Source organism: Rhipicephalus microplus, chromosome 2 (genome assembly GCF_043290135.1).
Source record: "Rhipicephalus microplus isolate Deutch F79 chromosome 2, USDA_Rmic, whole genome shotgun sequence".
In the NCBI taxonomy this organism is placed as follows: domain Eukaryota; kingdom Metazoa; phylum Arthropoda; class Arachnida; order Ixodida; family Ixodidae; genus Rhipicephalus; species Rhipicephalus microplus.
This window is the reverse complement of record NC_134701.1, coordinates 162,977,354-162,999,222: the sequence shown is the minus strand read 5'-3', so window position 1 is coordinate 162,999,222 and position 21,869 is coordinate 162,977,354. Positions and strand designations below refer to the sequence as shown.

General features: G+C 47.0%; 1 protein-coding gene and 1 pseudogene across 2 annotated transcripts in view; both read right to left on the bottom strand.

The window, feature by feature from the left end:
* cass (apoptosis inhibitor cassowary) overlaps positions 1–16,315 on the bottom strand; it is a 41,728-nt gene extending 25,413 nt beyond the window's left edge. The window contains exons 1-6 of one of the 2 annotated variants that reach the window (XM_075887034.1): positions 16,185–16,315; positions 15,893–15,970; positions 15,436–15,597; positions 12,040–12,357; positions 8,790–9,020; positions 7,090–7,272 (exon numbers count right to left, since the gene is read on the bottom strand). In XM_075887034.1, the coding sequence (XP_075743149.1) occupies positions 7,090–7,272; positions 8,790–9,020; positions 12,040–12,357; positions 15,436–15,597; positions 15,893–15,961 (963 nt within the window). In that variant the 5' untranslated portion in view covers positions 15,962–15,970; positions 16,185–16,315. Of the gene's footprint in view, positions 1–7,089; positions 7,273–8,789; positions 9,021–12,039; positions 12,358–15,435; positions 15,598–15,892; positions 16,081–16,184 lie in introns of those variants that run through there. The other variant, XM_037421826.2, reaches the window with a different exon arrangement.
* A 464-nt stretch (positions 16,316–16,779) lies between these two features.
* LOC119169677 (uncharacterized) lies at positions 16,780–21,529 on the bottom strand (annotated as a pseudogene).
* Positions 21,530–21,869: the final 340 nt, after the last annotated feature.

The following is a 21,869-nucleotide window of genomic DNA, read 5'->3' as shown; positions in this document are numbered from 1 at the left end:
GCAAAGATTAAGGAGGAAAGTAGAGGAGGGAAAGGACGCAGACGACTGTCTCGGACGCGGCCCGCGCTACCGCCAGAAAAGGGAAAGCAGTCAGGCGATCCGGCATGGGCGCGCCATGTGCGCGCTTTACACCCGGACTCACGCCGCAGCCTTGCAGCTTGCAGTCTCTATGGTGTCAACGGCACACTGCGCACTTGTTGCAAGCTCCTCCCCCGTAGCATCGGTCGTTGTGCTCGCAGTGTTTGTGCGTTCGGAGTTAGGCCTGTTGCGCGCTGTGCGACAGGCCTAACTCCGAACGGCGGAGCTCACAGATGTGGAGATTGTCGCCGAAGCTACTGCTGAGCAGCCAAATGAAGACTCTGCCGAGGTGGATCCCGCAAGCGCTGATGGTGCCCCGCTCCCGACATTAGCTGAGGTCGTAGCTGCCTTGGCCCTTGTGCGCCACTGCGGCGCGATTGAAGGCACCGGCCTATCACTTATGGATCGCCTGGACTATATTGAGGACGCAGTCGTCAAACACGCCATGGCCAACAAAAAGCAGGCTACTCTTTTTCAATATTTTAAACCAACACAATAAATACTATGTTTGAATCTTCAAGTGAGTATTTACTGCACCACGCTTGAACGGTTCGTTGGTTGTTTTCAGCAAGCTGTTGATGCATTTTTTTCGTGATTTTTTATATCGAATTCTGGGTATATCGAACTATTTCGCGATCGCCGCGCCGTTTGATATATCGAGGTTCGACTGTATAGGGACCTAGGATGTGCCCCAGGGAACATTGACTACGTCTACGATGGCACTTGGATGACAAGGGGCCACACAAGCCACATCAGTGTTGGCTGTGTCATCGAGTTATACTCTGGCCTTGTCTTGGACCACTGTGTGCTCTCCAACTACTGCCAAGGCTGTGCTCTTGGACCAAAACCTCAAGACAGTGGATACTTAGTGTGGTATGAAAAACATGAACCACAGTGCCAAAAAAACACGGAGGCAAATGCAGGACAGATGGAAAAAATTGCGACAAAGACCATGTTTCAGCGATCATTCCAAAAACATCAGCTCCGCTATACAAATATCCTTTGCGATGGCGATAGCCGCACGTATAGTGCCCTCAGTGAGGATAAGGTGTATGGCTTCATAGCCATACAAAAGCAAGAATAGGTGAACCATGTAAAAAAAAGAATGGGCAAGGCTTTGCGCAACCTTGTTGAGAAAAACAAGAGCAAGGAGCGAGAGCTCAGCATGAGCGGAAAAGGCCGCCTCACACATGGCTTAATTAAAAACCCACTAACTATTATAGATGGGCCATCAGATGTAAACCAAACGATGTGCCAGCCATGGAAAAGGCCATCATGGCTACCTTTTACCATGTTACATCCACTGATTATGAGCCTCCCCATGGGCACTGCCCTACCGGAGTGAACTCGTGGTGCAAGTTTAATGCTGCGACAGCCTCAGGGGAACCAGCACCTGCACACAAGTTGCAGCTTCCTGCACATGTTCGGGCCGCACTCCTGCCTATATACCGTATTTACTCGCGTATTTCTCGCACTTGCATAATTCTCGCACCCCCCACATCGCCCAACAAAAATACGATTTCTTTTTCTCCCTCGAGTAATTATCGCACCCCCGAAAACTGCTGCAATAATGTCGTCTGCTCTTTCGAGCCACTGATGATAGCGCACGCCATCTGGCGCCATCTCTTAAGCATCAAGCGTACTATTGCACAGAGATTCAATCCAATTCAAGCCAAGCCGAAGTGGTCAGTGCGCGTTGCGGCGTGTTTTGTATGTTGTGTCGGTAACCTTGTCAAGTTATGAGGCGATACTGAAGCTGTACGGCTGCTTTCAAGTTGCAAGTGATAGATCATAAACTAAAGAACGGCAACAGGGCCGCCGGTAGGCCCTTGAGTCTACGAGTTTTGTGTTCACTACTGGTGATGGCTGCTGAAAGCCACCAAGACGCATTGGGCCTGCCGTGTGCCTAAAACTGGGATTGAAGGTAAACTTTATTTCTTCAGAAGGAAACTGCGGACAATTCTGTTAAATAGCCATCAGCCCAACACTGACGTCCCACGCTTACCTTTTGAGGGCTCCTGTTCTGAACGCTACCGCTACGCACGCAACGTCCGCAAACTTTGCGTACGGTATTCTAATTCTCTACTATTTGCTTCCACTTGTTGTGTCTCAAATAAATCTTGTCTTGTGTTGAACCTCTGATTTGATTGTTGAGGTAAGTTTTAATTAATACTTCTTAAAGCTTGCTGTTAGTTGCTAATGTGAGAATCCCGATTTGAGGCCACTTCGTTTTCTTTTTCACTCTGTACGTTTTCGTAGAAAGTTTTCCCCCGCGTAATTCTCGCACCACCCAACTTTTCATTGGTTTTCCGGCAAAAAAAGTGCGAGAATTATGCGAGTAAATACGGTATAAGCACCTTTCAGCAAGGGAACTACTGGAAAGATGCCAGCAGAACTCAAAGTTCCATTGAGTCTCTCAACAATGCGATTTGGTCGCTCCAATCCAAAACACAGTTTGCCTCTCTCCTAACTGTTGAGAGTTCTGTGGCAGATACAGTTTGTCGTTTTAATGCTGGCTGGGGAAAAGCACTACAAGAGATCACACCACAACTTGGGCATACTCCAGGATCGTGCTACCTGCGGCGCGCTGCTGAAAAGGATGCACGGCGCATGAAAAAGGCGACCAAAGGGCACGAAACTGCTTCAATGAAGCAAAAAACTGGATTAAAATCAAAACAAAATGTCTCTGCAGAGGCAAAGGACTACATCCCAGGCGGGTTTTAGGTGTTCAAAGTTAATATTTAACTGCTTTCATGAAATAAAACTTTGAACTCCGTTTTCTCAGCTCCCATTTTTTGTGCAGTTGCTGTCAGTCATCCCAGTGCTACTTCATAGCTAATGAAGATAAAATCATTCAGTTTTTTGCACTCGTATCCTGAAACATTGATGAGTGCCATAACGCTATTAATTTTTATCTGGCCGCTATAAAAATTTTTATAATTCTATTTTTGCAAAAGTTGTCGTTAAGAAAATATCTATAGGACATTTCAAAATTTTTTTCTGTGCTCGTGTGGACATTAAAAAAAAAAAAAAACGAATAGCTTTACGACACCCAGTGGGCCTTGCTGAATATGCTCAATCAAAAATTTTGACGAACGTTTGTATAATTCATTAATTAATTTTGGGATGACATTGAGAATATATCAAGTGCCGTAACTCAAAAACTACAAGAGATAGCTCAAAACAGATTTCAGTTATGATATCAGCATAAAAAATCACATTGGTGTGCCAAATGTCATCATTTTAGCCCCATAAATAACAGAGTTTTCATTGCCAGGTCCACCCTTAATTCGAACTTCCGGTTACCGTATTTACTCGATTCTACCGCGCCCTCGATTGTAACGCGCACCCGATTTCCACCGCGAAAAAAAAAAAAAAACGCAAGACATCGATTGCAACGCGCACCCATTTTTCTCGCTGGCCCGCACGATCACACCACTCGAAAAAACGACTCCTTTCGGGAGCGTCTTCCATTTAAATATGAGGTACAGGCGAAGCTTGTGCCCATCTGACGTGTAACAGAGCATTGCCGTCACTGTAGTTTTACCGTGGACCGATGTCAGCACGCGAACTTGCTTCGCCTCCTTCTTCTCGACAGTTGTGGTGCCAGGCTTGTCGAAGTAAAGAGGCGTCTGATCGGCATTCCCGATTTGCCCAAGCAGGTAGCCGTTGTTGCGCCGCAACTGTAGGACGAACCTCTGAAAACTGTGAAGCTTTTCATCGTACTCCTCCGCAAAAGTTTTCGCATATGCATGTTCCCCTTCGGAGGGAAAAGCCTTTCCTCTTCAAAAAGTTAGTTAGCCAGCACCTGCTCGCTTTAAACTGGCTCCGCATTAGACCTTTTTCTAAGACTAATTGCATAGCCCGCACTTGGAGCAGTTCTGTCGTCACGGGCCGCTGTGCCGCTCGCTGCTCAAGCACATACTCGCCGAGCAGCTCTTTAATTAGCGGAAACCGACCCTGCTGTGGTCCACTGAAGCCTTTACGTGAAGCTTTGCTGTCGACAATCTTCTGCTTTTGCTTCCGCCGGTCCCGCACGCACGTTTCGGGAACTCCGTACGACCGCGATGCGGCCCGATTTCCGTCCATTTCTGCACACGCGATGACTTTTCTTTTAAAAGCGGCATCGTGGTGCACTCGGGTTTTTGGAGTCTGCCCTTCCACGCCGTCGATGCTAATGCACTACTAGATGGCGAACTCCTCAGCACACGTACGAAGTGCCGCACATGGGAAACACATAGGCAGAAATGGCCGACACGCCATGCCGACGCACGTAGGGGCGGCCATTTTGGATTTGCAGATGGCAATAGATTGACCCTAATTTTTTTGTTCGTACTAGATTCTAACGCGCATGCGATTTATGAACTCGCTTAACAGGAAAAAAGGTGCGCGTTAGATGCGAGTAATTACGGTAATTCGAACTTACAATCAGGTACCGTCAAAGCTATGTGTACTCCAACGGACGAAAACGCCCGTTATTTCGAATGCGCAAGCACTTGCGACGGTTATTTCGAACATACCGTGCTCCGGGTATGCTCTCAGCCCCCCGCCCAATTCCGCGGCGGCAGCTGCGACACCTCAACGGTGCCCGCGAAGGAAATTAAAAGGAAAGAATAGGCTGTGGTAGAATGTTGGCTCTCTCTCAAATGCCGATCTGCGACGCGCCCGTGCCGCGCTTCTCCCTTTTCTGTCCGAGCCACGTAAGACCCTTCTCTTTCGAACACCGCGCGCGAAGAGAGGGAAGAAAAAAAAGCTGTTGCTGGTTTGAATTAATGTGCGGTTGAAGGAAAGGAAAAAGCACTATTTTCTGCAGCCCTTGCCCCTTGCGGGAGCACGGCTCTGCGCCTTGAATTGGGGGGTGTCTCTCGCACACCGGTGCCAGGCTCCTCCCTTTCCCGTCCCTGCCGTGTGTCCCTGCCACGTAACTCTTCTCCTTTTAACGACACACAGAAGGAGAGCAAAAAAAAAAAAAAAAAAAAAAAAAAAAAAAAAAAAAGAGCTGTTGTGGAGTGTTGGTTTTCTTTCAAATGCTGATCTACTTCTCTCTGCGTGGAGACGCTCTTCCTTTCTCGTCACGTGCTGGCCATGCTGCAGCTGCGTAGCGTAGAGGCTCCGGTAAGCAGTCGTCGTCTGTAGAAAGTGTCGGCGCTGGACATTTCCGTGCACAACTTCTCTTGCCAGGAGAATGTTGAAGCCAAAGGAGAAATGCTTTGCAAGCTGCGTGTGAAATTAATTGACTCGCTGCAAGGCGAACGTGTGCAGACGCGCATCACCGATTACTTCAATTAGTAACGGATGTCCTGTGATTTGTGAATAAATGTAAGTCTTCTGAAACTTCCCCCTCGTGTGTTAGCTCAATGCGCATGCACCACTGCATAGAGAGCCCTCCGTTCATTTAGCTTTCATTAATTCGAACTTCTTTTAATTCCAACAAATTTTCAGGCCCCTCCGAGTTCGAATTATCAAGATTCGACTGAATCATTCAGGGCCGTTTGTCTGTTGCCAGTAGTTTGCATATTGCGCGCGGCCAGAATGTTTATGACAAACGATTTCACTTTCTTGTCCCCGTCCACGCGCAGCGAGCTCCACACCGCAGTTGCTGCAATAAAGCACCAGTTTCCCGGCAAGGCCATATTCTCGCTCGTCCTGGTAAATTTTGCTGTCTCCATCACATAACTTGCATTTCATGTGCTTGAGAAAAGTGTTTACTAAGTCCAAGCACACCACGGTGAAACAGGTCTCAACAAGCGGGCAGGAACCGGAGTCACTTGCAGCCAGCAAATCCACCTTTCATTGCGTTGCGGCAGTCGACGCTAGCTTATTCACTTTTTCTTCGGCCCTGTTTTGCCGCTGATCCTTATCTGCAGGTGCCAAGATAACAGTGTCACAAGGAACGCGGCTGACGTTGGGGTAGTGGTCGCGGGCTCTCGTTGTCGAGCATGTTAGGCCTTCTCCTGTAGGGCACTTTTCGGTCGGTTCGGCGGCTCCGACGTTCGATGCCTGCATTTTCGGCGTCCACGTCATCCTCGACGACACTCGATCATTCTGCGACTTTTCTGATGTTTAATATATGCTACTTTTTTCTCTTTGTGCCATACTTGTGGTCGTGCGCAAACTTTCTCGGCGGCATCGTTGTTGCAATGCGGCCGGCAGGAGAAAATGGCAGCCGTATCAACGACGCACTCGCGCTTGCAGACGATGTTTTCAGCCAATCGCATAGCTAGCTTTTGTTGCGTGTCTGGAACAACCAATAGGTACAGTCGTTTTACAACTTTTTTGCACCGTTTTTCTACCGACACAAGTGAATGGAGAAAAGCGCTAGCGCGCGAAAATTCAAGACGATTGGCTGCTCTTTAAAATGAGACCAAAGTAGTGGCGCGGGGGAAGATGTGGCATGAGAGCTGTGCATTTTCGAAGTTGCACAATTTTCGGTTCTACATCTACGCAAATTGATGCAAAAATGTTATATTGTGGTTGAAATAGATGCGTTTTAGGTATGATACTTTTCGGATAAGGACAATAATGTGTGTAAGCTCCGAAAATAGCATTTTCGAAAATTCCATTTTTTCGCAATTTTTCGGTGCCAAAGACTCGGTTCCCCCTTAAAATATTTTGTGGGGCGATAGCGATGAGAGGAGACAAATTCTCCGTGGCGACAGGTATATGTCGCAAGCAGGTGGCAACATTCATCACTTCGAGTTGCTTTTTGGCCACAAACAGCGAATACAGTCGAACCCCTTTATAAGAGACACTGGTAAAAGAAACAAATGGCTATAAGACACACCAGTGCACCTACAGTAAAATACAGCTTGATAGCGTGGTACCGTGCTTATAAGAGACATCTCGTATAAGAGACAAGAATTGCTGCCCAGAGCATGCCTCTTACAAGGGGGTTCAACTGTAGTCGCGTGACTGGTGCTGGCTGAAGGTGTGATTTAAGCCTTTCTACAACTGCAAGCGCCAGCACCAGTTTTGGAAAGCTTGGGAATCGTTTGCTGTGTTTGTACACACCAGAAGCTTCTCGAAGACCAGCTTGAGGCACGCCTCCAGATCCTCCGCCGAGAGGTTCGCGGCAAAGGGCACCATTTCGGCCAACTGTTTGAGAAGCTCCAAGGTCTCGGCTTTCAACAAGGGCTGGCCAGGGAGCGCATGTTGGCACAGGTGAGTGACAAACTTGGATGAAGATACGTACGGCTGCACAAAAGGAATGATTTTGAGAGACATCAGCACATTTCGACACTCCTTATTAGAATAAGGCAGCAGCAACGGCAAATCAAAATGACTTTTCTGAGCGCATAATAATGCAGAGTGAAACGTCCCAGAAACAAGTTCACACTCCCTAGCCCCTTCAGAACTTTTCACTTCAGTCAAGCTGCTCCAAGAATCTGTACATTAATCCGTGAGTCAAGCCATCCATGAATTCGAATGCAAGTGCAGTCATCTGGAACAAAGTCGCAGATGTGCAATTAAAGTACAGCAATACCTCGTTAATTCCAAGTCACTGGGGCCGCAAAAAATGTTCGAATTAAACGGGTTTTCAAATTAACAGAACATACCAGTCGGATTTTCAAATTAACAGAACATACCAGTCATCTGCAACAAAGTCACAGATGTGCAATTACAGTACAGCAATACCTCGTTAATTCCAAGTCACTGGGGCCACGAAAAATCTTTGAATTAAACGGGTTTTCAAATTAACAGAACATACAAAAAGTGAGATGCAAGGCACTTGGTATTATTCGAAGTAATCAGGATTGATTGTTTGCTGTGCCAGCTAGTTTGCGACTCCAAGGGTTATGTTTTCCCGCAACACTTAATTTTGTCACAAATACGGAGGAACGGCACACCTCGCTGCTGCAAAAGAAGAAAAAAAAAATTGGCTCCGTATCTGCATGTTAATCTGCAAATGTCGTCGAAAGACAATAGTCTTGCGTGTGGAGAGAGTGAACAAAACATTTATTTGATATTCTGCGCAAGAAAATCGGTGAACGATATTAAGAGTGCCTCGAGCGTGCAGCGGAGGCAAACGAGCGCATCAAGTCACGTCACACGTGAAACATGAGCGCCACCTGGCAGTTTTCTTAGAAAACAAAGTGGGCGACTCTGAGACCGGTGTGCGCGCCCGTCTGAGAGGTGATAAGGTGTAGAACGCAAGGCGACGGGTAGGTGCCACCACCGTCTCGTCTGAGCAAAGCGTTGGAAACACTCGCCTTTATGCGCAAGTGTTGCATAGTCAGCGCAGCGTGATAAGCGCTACGGTCCTTAGAATTACTTATGCATGCCTTTTCTAGAAAACGACGCACATGCAGAATATATACGTGTTATGGTGCCCCAGACATGCGCAATAATTTATTTTTAATTGACAATTGCACATGTATGAACGCTGAATCTTGAGCAGCATTGGTGGACACTGCGGATTGGGTCGACCGTTTCAAATACCCGATGCGGTTAAGAGTGGACAGACAGACAAACGTACAAACAGACAGACCAAAATATTTGCGTCGTACGTCCCCAAGAAAGACTATCATCCTTAAAAAAAAACACCCTTGTGATTAACTGTAATGTGCGCCTATGGAAACCAAGACATGCTTCACTGCAACACAGTAGTGACACACAGGAAGCATATCGCCTGCTGATGCCCTGCCCTTCCGGGGTTCGAATAGGGGCAGGGTCTGGACGTAGAATGGGACAAACACAGGAGCCTCGCTCACCGAGAAGTACGGCAAGGCCTGTCGTACGCACTGGACGAGCTTCGCAAGGGCCTCTGCCTGCGAGGTTCCATCGCCTGCTCCCGGCGCCTCCCCGAGTGGCTTGCCTAGGTCTGCTTGTTCAGCGGCCAGATCCACGAGCGCCTGTTGCCCCGGAATCGTCTTCGACAGCTTCAGCCCCGACAGCAGCTGCATCAGGCTCGTGAACTCCTGGCCCGTCACATCCTGCATCACCTGAATGTGCAGACTCAGGATTGAGAACCAGGGAAGTTGGCAAGCATTCATAGCAAACCTAAGCAAAACAGCGCAACATCCAACGAGGAGGGAACGACGCGAGTTTTCTCTATGCTTTGAATGAAAGAAGGGGAATGTTTAGAGGCTCATTTTTTTCTGTTAGACACAGCACTAATTAGAACAGACAAAGCCAAAGAAAGCATACAGGGTGTTAGTTCGATTAATTTAGGATCAAAATGTCAAAAAAGCAAACTGGACAAAAAGACAACTTGCTGCCAGCGAGGAACAAACCCACAACCTTCAAATTAAACGTGCAATGCCCTGCCAGTTGAGCTAAAGTGGCAGTCATCCTCAGTTTCAATGCACAGATATACCGTATTTACTTGCGTGATGAACGCACTTGCATAATCAGCGCACCCCCGATTTCAATCGTCCAAATTCGAATTTTTCTTTTCCCAATGTAATAAACACCCCCCCCCCCTCATTCATACACTGCAGCCCCCCTAAGCAACACCTGGTACCTCCTTGCTCATTGGATCTTTTTTTTTTTTTTTTACTATTATGCCGGCCCGCCTCTGCCACCTCAGCTCGCTCCCTTCTCCTCTTTGCCCGCTGCCGCGCGCCGTAAAGTATTTCTTTCTATCTGTGCGCGCCACGTACCCAGTCTTAATTAAATATCTAGTATGCACAACCGCGAGTTTACGAATTGTGTAAGTGTAGAGACATCGCAGCTGACAAGCAAGCACACAGCGAGCGAAGGTCCCGAAACTTCCCGCGCCAACCGACAGTCACTTCCTGCAAATACGATACGTTAAAACCCAACCACATTTATGCGATTTTCGCGTGACAACAGGATTTGCGGTCGCTATGGCTGTCGGCGGTCGTAAAGGGCCATTCATCACTATCGTAATGCAGGTTTCTGGCAAACCAGAAAGAAATCGCTTGTTAACCAGAAAAATCATGAATATTTCCGCAACGTGGTTCCCGATTCTTGCTTCGATAGCAAGCGAGGCAACCGTTGTATTTTGTAATTTATCTTCGTTATCGATGGCTTGTTTTGATGCTTCGGTAATAGCTTGCTACAATGTCAATGGCATGGTCGCGGTCGTTGTGTGAGGTTGCCGCGAAGTTGGCAAAGTGCGTTGTGGTGTCGTACCGCACGCTTCTGGGTGCCCCTCGAGATCACAGCAGACACCACTGTTGTGGTTGAACGATTGCGAGATAAGACGGCCGTGAAAAACTTGTATGGCATGCACGGGCGGCGCGGGAACGGCTTGCAGAAGATAGCGCTTTCAACCACCGAAGATGAGTGAAAAGCAACAAAGAAGCTAAGCAACCTAACTTTTTTTTTTTTGCATTACCGTATTTTTGCTCATACCAAAATAGTTTTCATAAAATTTTCCCTGCATAATAAACACACCCCAACTCCGATTTTTCGAGAAAGAAAGTATGTTCGTTACGAGGGTAAATACGGTACATGCCTCAAAACGTGGATGAGAGGATGACTGCTGCCATTGCTCATTCAGTGGAATATTGGACGCATAATTTGAAGATTGCAGGTTCGGTCCCTGCCATTGGCATGCTATCTTTTCGTCAACTTCACCTTCTTCCTATTTGGATCGTAATTGTTACAACTAATATGCCCTATACTTTTCTTGGCTTTACTGTATGTTACTTTCAACTAATTTTTGTGCCTTCTAATAGAATATGTTGTTTGAAGAAAATTTTCATTTGAATGTGGGTGCTTGTTCTGCGCCCTCTCTTCCTCAGCCCGTAGTGCTTTTGCGTAGCTTTGCTTATATTCGCTATGAAGGAAAGAAATGCATTTACCGAGAGGGTCAAACTATTCAAAAACTTTTGATAGAAATAAAAAAAAAGCACTAGAAGTGTACAGAACTGAGTACTACAGAATGCAAAATTATACTTGCAGGCTAAAATAAAATAGTCAAACTGTATACAAATATGTAGCTTTCATTATCAAGAAATACCACTGCATAGAATTGTACGAAAGAAAATTTGTTGATGGGAGGCACTGCACAGAAACTTTTAAAAGAGCAACTTGAAACATTATGCACTCTAGATAGCAGTATCCCAGTGAGTGCAGGTAGTAATCAAACATGTGCTACCATACTATGCAATTATTCTGTAGAGCTGAACAGTGAGAGTAAGGATGAAAAAAGTGTGCATTCCTGCACATTGGCATTCATTCAAAGTATGCGACTAAAAAGAAACCTTCCCTCCCCACATTTTTTCTCTGCAACACACACTCTCAAGTGAAAACTAAAGGGCCACTTCTAACCGATTGATTATCAAGGACAAGTGCTGCCTACATGATATTTTAATTCGGTTTTGAAGTAAGGGTGCGTGCTCATCCGGGTGGGTACTCAGGTGCAATCGACATTTTCTGCAGTTTGATGTACACAAGGGGCCCTGCTTGACCTCGTGACCTTGCAGAGGTCAAGCAAGTATTGTTGGCACCAGAGAGCATTTGCGAAACGGGCACAATACCTCGACCACGAGAGGACTTATTGTTCCTCACTCGTCTTACTCTGTTACCTGCTCTCAAGGTTGTTTTGGCTGCTTAAGCTAGGAAGAAATGCTTTGCTTTTTTTCCGAGGAGGACATGCTCAAGGCAATCACATTGTTTCTTTCTTCATCGCCGGTGGGTCCCCATTATCCTCTATTTGAAAACGGCGCAATCAGTCACCGAAGCTCGAGTGCACGTAGTCTCAGGCGCTGCCCTGCTGTGGGACGTTTCTTATGGTTTTTAGTGGGCGTTTTGAACTGAGGCAAAACTGTTCTGAATTACCACTAATTATATGATGCCTTAAGAGCATTTCCGATTCAATTTCGGCATTACCAGGAGCAAAGCAACAAATTACTGTAAAAAAAAAAGTCGCAAACAAAACTTTCACTATAAGGGGTTTTCCAAGACTTAGCGTAAAGAAAGCCAGCGCCTGATAACTATAACACGCAATAAGCAGGCTTGAGAGATGAGGGTAAGACCATGGTGACATGCCTTGCAGCACTCCTGGAAGAGGAACTCCTCGACCTCCTTGGTGAGCACATCAGCACCCATGGAAGGCAGCTTCGTGCAGAGGAACTTGATGGCTCGCTCCCGTACCAACTCCTCACCAGCCATAACCTGGGAGAACACACCGCCGAGGGTGCCCCGGGCATCCAGCTTGACCAAGGTCACCAGCGAGTGCTGAATCACCACCAACTCCGTGTGGTCCTCAGTCAGCAACAGCTGAGCCAGTACGTCAGCGATCTTCGGCACGTACTCCTTGCTATCCTTGCAGAAACTCGGCAGGTCCTTGATGGCTTGCTTTCGGATCTGTATGTTCCAAAGTTATCAGTGAAATCATATTTCTCAATTGGAAAATAGGGCCAAGTGGGATGTAATACTGGTGGGCTCGTTTATACAGCATTATGAGAACAAAACTAACTACAAGAATGCGGGTGTTGTTACTTTACAATTGCCTTGTTGCGATGCGAGTAAATGAGACCGTAGTAACAGCCTCCCTTACTATTAGTATTTTTTTCACACGAAAGAGTTTTTTTTAGCTGGAGTCCACCAAGACTTCTGTGATGTACTTCCGCCAGAAATTATGTCGAAAAAATACCTACAATTAGAAGACAAAGCAAAAAAAATTAGGGGACCTTAAAGCTTCGCCTTTAGGAGTTGAACACGATAGCGATATCTTATTCCTAGTGCGTGCTTCATACACTTAGTGCATGAAATCCTTTCCAACTTGCTATGCACCCACTACGTGGCCTTAATTAAGGAAATAGGTACAGTTGTGCGTGTGCCTATTGTAGTGGGTGACCATCTCTAAACCACGGAGTCATCATGTTAATCACATGTTTTGAGGCCCGTTGTTAATGGGGGCTTGTACCACGCACTATTACTGCTATATTTAAAGTCGTGTTGTGAAGCAGATATACAGGATGCGTGTGTACTTAAAAAAAAAAAAGGTTCCATTCGCTGCTTTTCTAAGCAGAGGAAGCTATTTTCACTGTACTCAGAAGTGCACACAAGGCCGTGCGATACATCTATTTGTCACGCAAACGACCCTGGTTCGATCCCCACTCGGACCTAAATGACGTAAAGTCGATCCCCGCTTTGACCGAGAATTTTTTTATCATTTATTTTATTTGCGTAATTCTAAATTTACGGTCACGCATAAGATAATGATTTTATGCTCCCAACCAACCACGCCAACATTTCTGTGAAACGAGCTCTTTAACACTGTCGCGATGAAAGTTCCGTCGGGGGGAGTCAAGCCCACGACCTCTCAATTGGTGACAACAGCTGCCGGGCACGCTATCCATTGTGCCACGGCCACATACTTTGTAAGCTTTGAAAACACGCCTTTTATATCTATCACCGCCCTCTCACAGTGCCCTTCATAAAGTGTGGTAATCCATCATGAACGTGACATCCGTGATTAGTTTTTTCAGCACGTCGTTTTTACGCGTTTGTGCTATTTGGCGTGTCTCCAGTAAGAGAAGTGCAACTTTATCAATGCCCTTAACATACCACCAGGTGGTGATCTTACCCAAAGTGCTAATGCTGGCGCTGCCACTGGATATCTGAAATCCTTTATTGGGTGTTATTTTTCTAGATTAGATCATTTTATCTCTATTTTGCTCTTTGAGATTTACAGTGTGAAAATTAGCAAACCATGTTTTTCAAACTCTAGCACTTTTATTTAACTTGACGAAGCTGTAGACAAGCCTCGAAAAGGAGCCCTAAAGCACTTTTCGAACCTGGCCAGAAAATGCTAGCAATTTGTAGTGTGGGCTCGTACAAGCTTTTCAGCTCATTATAAACACAGCATATGGCATGAAATTTCCAAACAAATTTTAAAGCCAGTGAGGCATCGCTAGCTTTTCTCTAAAAAAAAAAAATTATACAGCATGTTCGAAATCAACTGCATCATGATCACATACATAGAAGCACATACATGGCCATCAGTCAATTTGAGCATTGCAAGCTGTACAGTGGCCATGGATGTCGTGGTGCTTTATAGAGCACGCGATTACTCCCAAAGTGAGCCATGTGTCAAAAAAAAAAAAAGAAAGAAAATGTTCGAGGTCATGATGTGAATTGGCGCACGAAAGCAGCTTTTTGCCTCCCTATCGTATGCAGCTTTGCAGCGTGCTCTCTGGGGCTAAAGGCACGTGAGAAGGCGCTTGGAGCAAGTGATCGCCCTTAACTCCATATGTGCTTGATGAATTCTAAAAGAATTTCTGGCACTCCATTCGTAAGGCGATGAACTCTGATAGTGAGGTCATTTGTTTATTTGAAAAAGTGTTGCAGGCTCCTTTAAGTTCATTGCAATGAGTACACACAGTAGCCAGTGTTACAAGGAATCTACCTTTCATGCTGCAGTTGGTCGAACAAGAACGTACAAATACCATTTAGTCTGCAAGCAGCTGTCTGTGGCTCCTCATATGGTGCATAAGTGTTCTGGAATGATGCGTCACCATATGGTTCCTTTACGTTGGCAATTTTTTGAAAGCATGCGCACATTGAAAGGTCCATACTGGCAGGATTTGGAGGAGCACGAACTGACACGACAACAGTGGTTAGGCAACAAGCAGAGTTGATAAAGTCGTGGCAACTGGAAGTTAACGGTGTTTCGAGCACCAGCAATGACGTATGCCACGAGAGATTGGGAAGGGCACTCAGTGAGAAGGACAAAGTGGCTTTGGGAGATGAGACCAGCCGAAGGTAGGAAGGAGTGAAGAGAGCGATCACCATATTTCTATCATGAAACACATCCAATTATGGCATAGTTTAGAAAAATTATCTCGGCTATGTGTTCTAGAATCACTCGTGCACAACTTCCCTACCCCTACAACGTTTCAACCTCTGAACAATTTAAAGGCCTTTTAAATGAAAAAAAAAATTATAGCACTACCAATACCAATTTCCTGAAACTAAACCAATTTTTACTTGGCAACAACACAAGCCATGCACCTGTTGTGTCCATCCCCCATCACAGCTGCAGGATAGCTAAGGTCTCCTTGCGCAAGACGAATAATTAATACTACGCCAGCTTTTACAACACAAGCACGAACAAAAATTACCCGTGGCAGTGGCTTATAGATTATCTATTTTATTTCTAACCCCCTTCGTATCAGAACTGTAGGCGCCCACGTCACGCAAAACGGCGAACGATCATTTCACGAGTCAGTGAAGTTTGGCTCATGCCAATTAAGGGGTTCGGTGTATCGCACAATATGCCTTTTGACGAAATAATTAAAAAAGAACGGGAGACAGCAAACACCACGACAACTTAGTCGTATCACCTAAGGCAAAAAAAAACTAAAGAATAAGTTGCACCCGGAGTTTTAGACAGTTCGCCTAAAAGGCCAGGGCGACACGAAATGACGAACCACTTACGGCAACATCGGCATCTTCGCATAAGTCCAGCTGGGCGTCGATGGCCTTCTCGGACAAATGTGGGAAACTCTTGAAAAAGCGGGCGATGAACTGAGATGCCAGGCGCTTTTCGCTCGGCGATCCCTTGACGGATTCCAAAATGACTAAGTAGTCGGCCTCGTGCTGCAACACAGAGCAACAAGAGCCGAGTCAGACAACTGGAAGAGTTGAGCTTGACGACGTCTCCGTTGGACGTGAACGAGACGGGCCAACGGACACCAGCGCACGTCGCCTTAGAATGTCAGCAAAAGAAATACGCGCAGGCATTAGGCTTGTTTCTCGCAACATGCACGCGACGCTTCGAATCAGTGTCGCACGCAAATTATGAGCAGATCATGGAAATGCCGGCGAACGAGTAGGTAGGCCTAGTAACCGCAGGGAGCATTGGATCTCTCACGCCCGCCAAGACGGGTCTCACCTCAGATATTTTGTCTCCGGCTGACGCCAGAACGTCGTATTTTTTGTACAGAACGTCCACTTTATCCATCTTCTTCGGCTGCAACGCAAAACGTAGGAGAAAGAGAGCAGAAAAAAGTCACATTAAAACCGCCAAGCGTGTTTAGCGCGATCAAGAGTAGACCGCTCCACTACACAACACGGCCGCGTATTTCGAGCAACAAAATTGTCGAAGTGAATCGCTAATATTAACCGTACCAAATTAAAACAATCAAAACAAAATAAACAGTAAAGTATTTGAAATAGCTTTATACCTGCTAGCACCTTTTGAACGTTTTCTTATCAAATGAAATAGCGCATATTGTTTTCTTCGAAATTACAGCGCTTATATAGCAGGTGTCGGTCCCTGAAGAGTTGTGGCGCAACTATTCCTATTTATGCAGGGCCTCCGAGATAGTAAGCAAAAAGAGCGCGTTTCTATAGGTGGGCGTGGCCCGCTCTTCCCTCCGCACCGCGGTGCTCTCTCGTGTGGCTGAGAATTGGGGTTTAGAGACAGTGAAGGCAAAATAAACTTTAAACGGGTAGAAATAACCAGGAGTAGGCTAACTGATTGGTGGCTACCATGGAGGAAGGAACATCGTGGTGGCTACAATCGAGGCGCGAGTGAAATGCAATCCTTAAACTGCCTTAAACACACAGTAATAGTACTTAACGTTTTGGCTAGATGGTGTCAGCCACTACCCGATCTAAAGGGCACAGCTGCATACATCCATTTATTTATTCATCCGAGCTTGATTATTACTATAAATACCATGATGATGATAAAAACTTTATTACTCCCAAAAGAGGGGACCGGCCGAGAGGTCGGTTATGCCATGGTAGTGTATAGGTGTTCTGTGGTTATGCTGCTTAGAGGATGTCAGCGGGTTTCCCTTGGGACACCGCAGCCTCCAATGCGCGTGAGATTACCCGGCGTTGCTGTGCCGAGTCAGTGATATGCAGAAGGGACTCCAATGTATCTTCTGTGTGAGAAGCGTCAGCGTACTGTGGGTATGTCAATGCCATGTGTATGAAGGTGGCCGATTGTGAGCAGTATATAGAGTTTGGTGTCACGAGGTGTGGGTATGCCTTGCTATAAAGCCAGGGGTTGGGAAAGGCACCTGTCTGCAGCTTGCGCCACACGACGGCGTCACGTCGAGGGAGGTTTTTTTTTTTTTTTATGAGCTGGAGGATAGCGGAGACGGCCTAGTCTGTAGTGCTGTAGAATGTCTGCGTAAGTGACCAAAGGAGTTAGTTTTTCGCAGGCCTGGGAAGGTGTAAGGAACTCCGCCCGGCAGTTGAGATCTCGGGCGAGAGTGTGTGCCTCAGCATTTCCATTAAGGGATTCATGAGCTGGGGCCCAGATAAAAAAACGAGGTGAGACAGGCGGGGTGTGATGCTTTATGATGGTTGAGTATGTCTGTGTAGATATACGGCCCGCGTCAACGTTTCGGATGGCGAGTTGGGAATCACTTACGATCACCTTGGTTATTGGGTCGGTCATTGCCAAAGCAATGTCAACCTCTTCGGCAACTGTTATATCGGTGGAGTGAATTACACTACATGCCGTGCTCCACCCACGGTGTGGGGCCAGGGCGACAGCCACCATTGTTGATCGATGTGGGTGTCGCTAGGCGTCTGTGTACGTGACATCGGAACGATTTGAGAGACGTTTCTGTAGTTGGCGCACTCGGTCAGCCCTACGATCCGCATGATGTTCAGGGTGCATGTGCTTGGGGATTGGAGGAATACGAAGACTGAGTCGTTGGTCGGACGGTACATCTTGGTAAGTGGTGGCCGCCCGCGTAGGGTTGAGTCCAATTTGGTGCAATACAGCTCGTCCCGCACGCGTGAGTGAGAGCCACTAGTACTGGGACGTAAGGGTAGCTTCTATAAGCTCATTGACCGTGTTTGACACCACAAGGGCCATAAGTTGGGAGGTAGAAGGGAGTCCTAAGGCGGTCTTGTATGCCTTAATTGCGAAGCGAAGTATCGAGGGGATCGAGATCAGTGCGCGTAAGGCGGAGGTATGGGAGCCACGTAGGTGATGCGTGTGCAGACAAATGCCTGAACCAGTCGAAGAAGGTTGGATTCGCGCTTGCCTGCATTCTTGTTGGCAACGCGCTTGAGAAGGCAACCAATTTGGTTGGCAGATTGGTCGATTCGCTGAAGAGTGGTAGAGTTGCCACCATTGGCCTGTAGGTGCAATCCTAAGATGCGGATGTGATCTTTTGGGGGAATTAGCATCCCCTGCACTTGGAGATTGAAAGAGATCTGTTTGGGTTTGCGTCCCCGTTATCTGACAACAATGTATTTGGATTTGGTCGCCGAGCAGGACAGGTCTATCGTAGAGTGATAGCTGCCCACGTGGTCGATTGCTGTTTGGAGGGTTTCTTCGATTTGGCCATCACTACCTCTTGTGACCCACTGGTTGAGGTCATCTGTACAGAGTGTGTGATGCAGATTTGGGATGTCAGTCAGCAGTTTGGGAAGTCCTAACAATGCAACATTGAAGAGGAGTGAGGATAGCACGGAGCTTTGGGGTGTTCCATACCATTCTTCACTACAATCCTGAAGGACGGCCCAATCCCATCTGACTGGAAATGCGGCCAAGTTAAACTTTAGCTGCGCGCTCCCTTCTTACGGCCTTCAGCATCGCAACGGGGGTAGTACATGCCTCTCGCCACTCCCTTGAGAAGGGCGCTGCGACCCTGCCATCTTCCGCCGCTTCGTACATCTCGCGAACATGCGAGTTCGGGCGCGCTTCTCCGCTCACTGCGCGCTGAAAAAGAAGTTGCTTAATAAATGAAGACGCACAAATGGTTTATGGAATTACTCATACCTGATGATGCTGGGCTAGCTTGAACCTATACACCTCTGAAGAGTGCACTTTGCTGGCAGTGTCACGAGCCCCGAAGTGCGCGCATGATCGTAGCCTCTTGACAGAAAGTGGCATTGATGCAAAAGAAACACGGCCTTTTTATTTCCTTTCTGTGCATTTGCTGTGATTTCCTTAACGCATGCGTGGTGCTTGCTTTCGCGATAATATTGCGACGCATTTTTTTTCCTTCTTTCAGCAATCACTGCATTTTCTCGCATTTTGAACGATGGTGTGACACTTGGGAGCGCAATCGTCCTATCATAGTCTGGTATCGACCCGCCCGATGAGCGTCGCTGTTTATTGTTTGCGGGCAAACACTTGCTGCTTCTTGTTAAGTGAAAGCGTATTGGGAAGTTGCAACATCCAGATCTGTTTTGTTGGTCTCCGCTTTTCGCTTCCTTGATGTTTGACGTAGGGGCCAAACTCTTGAAGCAGGATATTTGCGAGGCTTCTATGCACTTGAAATCATGTAGGAAAGACAGTTTTCGAAAAGCGTAGGCGCGCGCGCAGTCAGGAATTAGTTTTCTGATGCGGAACGCAGGCACATAGTCTTCATCGCGCATGTGTCTGCTATCGATGCAGACTTGTCGTTGCTAATGAGGTTGTCTCTCGCAATACTCTTTTGTCACTTGCCGCACAGCTCCGTATTGTCTGGGAAGTCGTGATAAGGAACAACCGGAACACCAAGTGTTTTCCCCCGAACGAGACTTGCAGTACGGAACCAGGACGATCGAGCGGCCGTGAAGGAACACAGCAATAAACCTTCACGCAGATAATATATATCCAAATGCGTAAAGCGCACGCTAAAGATTGTGCGACTGTCTTCTCGACTAGAAAAATCACTGTAGGCTAAACACTGATAAAGCACCGAAATAAATGCTGCCGTGGTGGGTAAATCCCAGAATAAAGCAAGCCACACTAGAGATAGGAGGCAATCCACCTGCTCGTATCAATTAGCCACAAGAGAATTTATACAGATTTTTCAGAAAAAACAGCTGCTTACTTGCCGAAAAGTTGTAATGTTGTCAATCTCTATTTCTAAACATGTTGTTCTACGACTCTAGAAAGAAAGCGCAGAACTCATTTGCACTGGAGTTTTAGTTCCGGGCCAGGCAGCCTGAGAGCGTAAGCAGCTGGTTATTCGTTCGCATTCTTTATGAACGTGGCTTGCAGTACAAAAGAATGCAATGTGGCTTGGGGTCTCCGGAATCATTATTTCCAGGTGGTGTTAACGCCTTAGCGATGCACACCACCGCTCTCTGCGCGTGCCGTCCGAAGATGTTATTCGGCAGCAAGGGCCTTTTCTCTCTCTCTCTCTCTCCTTTCTACTTTCTTTTTCCGTATACGCAGTTTTTACCCATTAGATATACAACACAAGTACGCGTTTAAAAGAGTTGTCAGGCTGCAGACAGCAGCTATTATCCCTGGAAACACTCCAAATGTATCAGGAAAAGAAAAGAAAAATATAAAATAGCTAGAAAATGGAAGGCGCTCGTCATTCTGCGAGCGACCTCTCAATTGCGTCCGACAAGACCAAGGGCCAGATGTGTTTAGTGCTCTCTGATTGCACAACAAGCGCAGCATTGTTCTTCTGCCAGTGCTTTATTCCTTCTGAATTATGCTTCTCATTAGCTGATTCTCGCGCATTTTCAATGAGTTTCAGCTTGTATTAACTACGAGCACATACATATCTACGATAAGCGGCAAGCTATCTGGTAAATTAGTTTTCTTTTAGTAGATGATCCTCCCTGTATCCGCGATTTCTTTAATAATCCCCCTTCCCCTTTTCGTCGAGAACCCTTATTCCACGTTTTCACATCGACAAAGTCCCTTGTGCCGTGTGCGCGGCGCAGAATATGCAATGTCTAAAGTTACTGAATATGCTACCTTTAGGTAGCATATACAGTATATGCAGTTACTGTATATGCTACCTAAAGGTAGCATACACAGTAACTTTAGCAATTTCAGGGTCACTGCGCCCCTACCGCGGACGGGTGGCGAAACATACTAAGAAACTCTCCCATTGAATGAATGAATAGACTTTATTTAAAGTCCGGCAGTTTTACCGAGCGAGGTGTCGGAAGAGGGGATTAACCCCGGTCCCTTCCCACTCTCCGTTGATTATGATGGCGGTGCCTCAGGTGACCGCTCGGAATCCTTGCACCTGGGCGGCATCTTCAGCTTGCCGTACGGCCCAAAGCTGGTCGGCCAGCTCGTCGCTGGTGAGGGCCGCCTCCCAGCGGTAGCGCAGCTGACGCCACCGATCAGCAACAGTGACCGCATCCGTGGCGGAGGCCGGCCCCTGCCCTCACGCAATGGTGGCAGCAGCAATTGGCCTCGGATTTCGTCCCTGCCTAACATGCGTCGTGAAGAAGCGGCGGCAGTGACCTTAACTTTTTCAGCGCACTCCCAAAGCATGTGTTGCAGTGTGGCCCTTTCCCCGCACGCTTTACACGCGTCCGTAACTCGTATTACGCAACGTTGTGCACCTCGATCAGTTCGTCCAGGGTTGTGCAGGCCCAGCTTGAAGAACATGTCGGTTGTCGTGTAAACAGCTATGCCAACCGCCCTCTTGAAAACCTTGTGAATCATGCACTTGACCTTGTTCCGTTCGGATGCCAGCCATTTTTGATATTCGCCATGGCTGAGAAGGGCGTAAGGAAAGAAGCGCATGCAGGTGCATTCTAGCCTGGCCTGGTATGCAAGAGAGGAGGTGACGCTGGACTGCTGGGTGACCATAGACCAATCACGGAGATAAGTGTCATCTTCAGACTCTTCGCTAGGGTTTTGAAAGTCTGTATGAGTGGCTGGGCGGAGCAAAATGGCATACTGTCGGAACTCCAGAATGGTTTCCAACGAAACCGTCGATTGGAGGACAACCTTTTCATGCTCACTCAGATCATCGAGGTGGCACGGAAAGAAACAAGAGGCCCGCTTGGATGCTTTCTGGATGTAGCCAAGACTTACGATAGTGCCACATGCGGAGTTGTTCCGCTGGTTTGAAAAACGACAAATGCCGAGCATCTGGACAAGCTTCCTCCCGCGACCGTGAATAGCTCGGTGGTGGCATGTTTCAGGG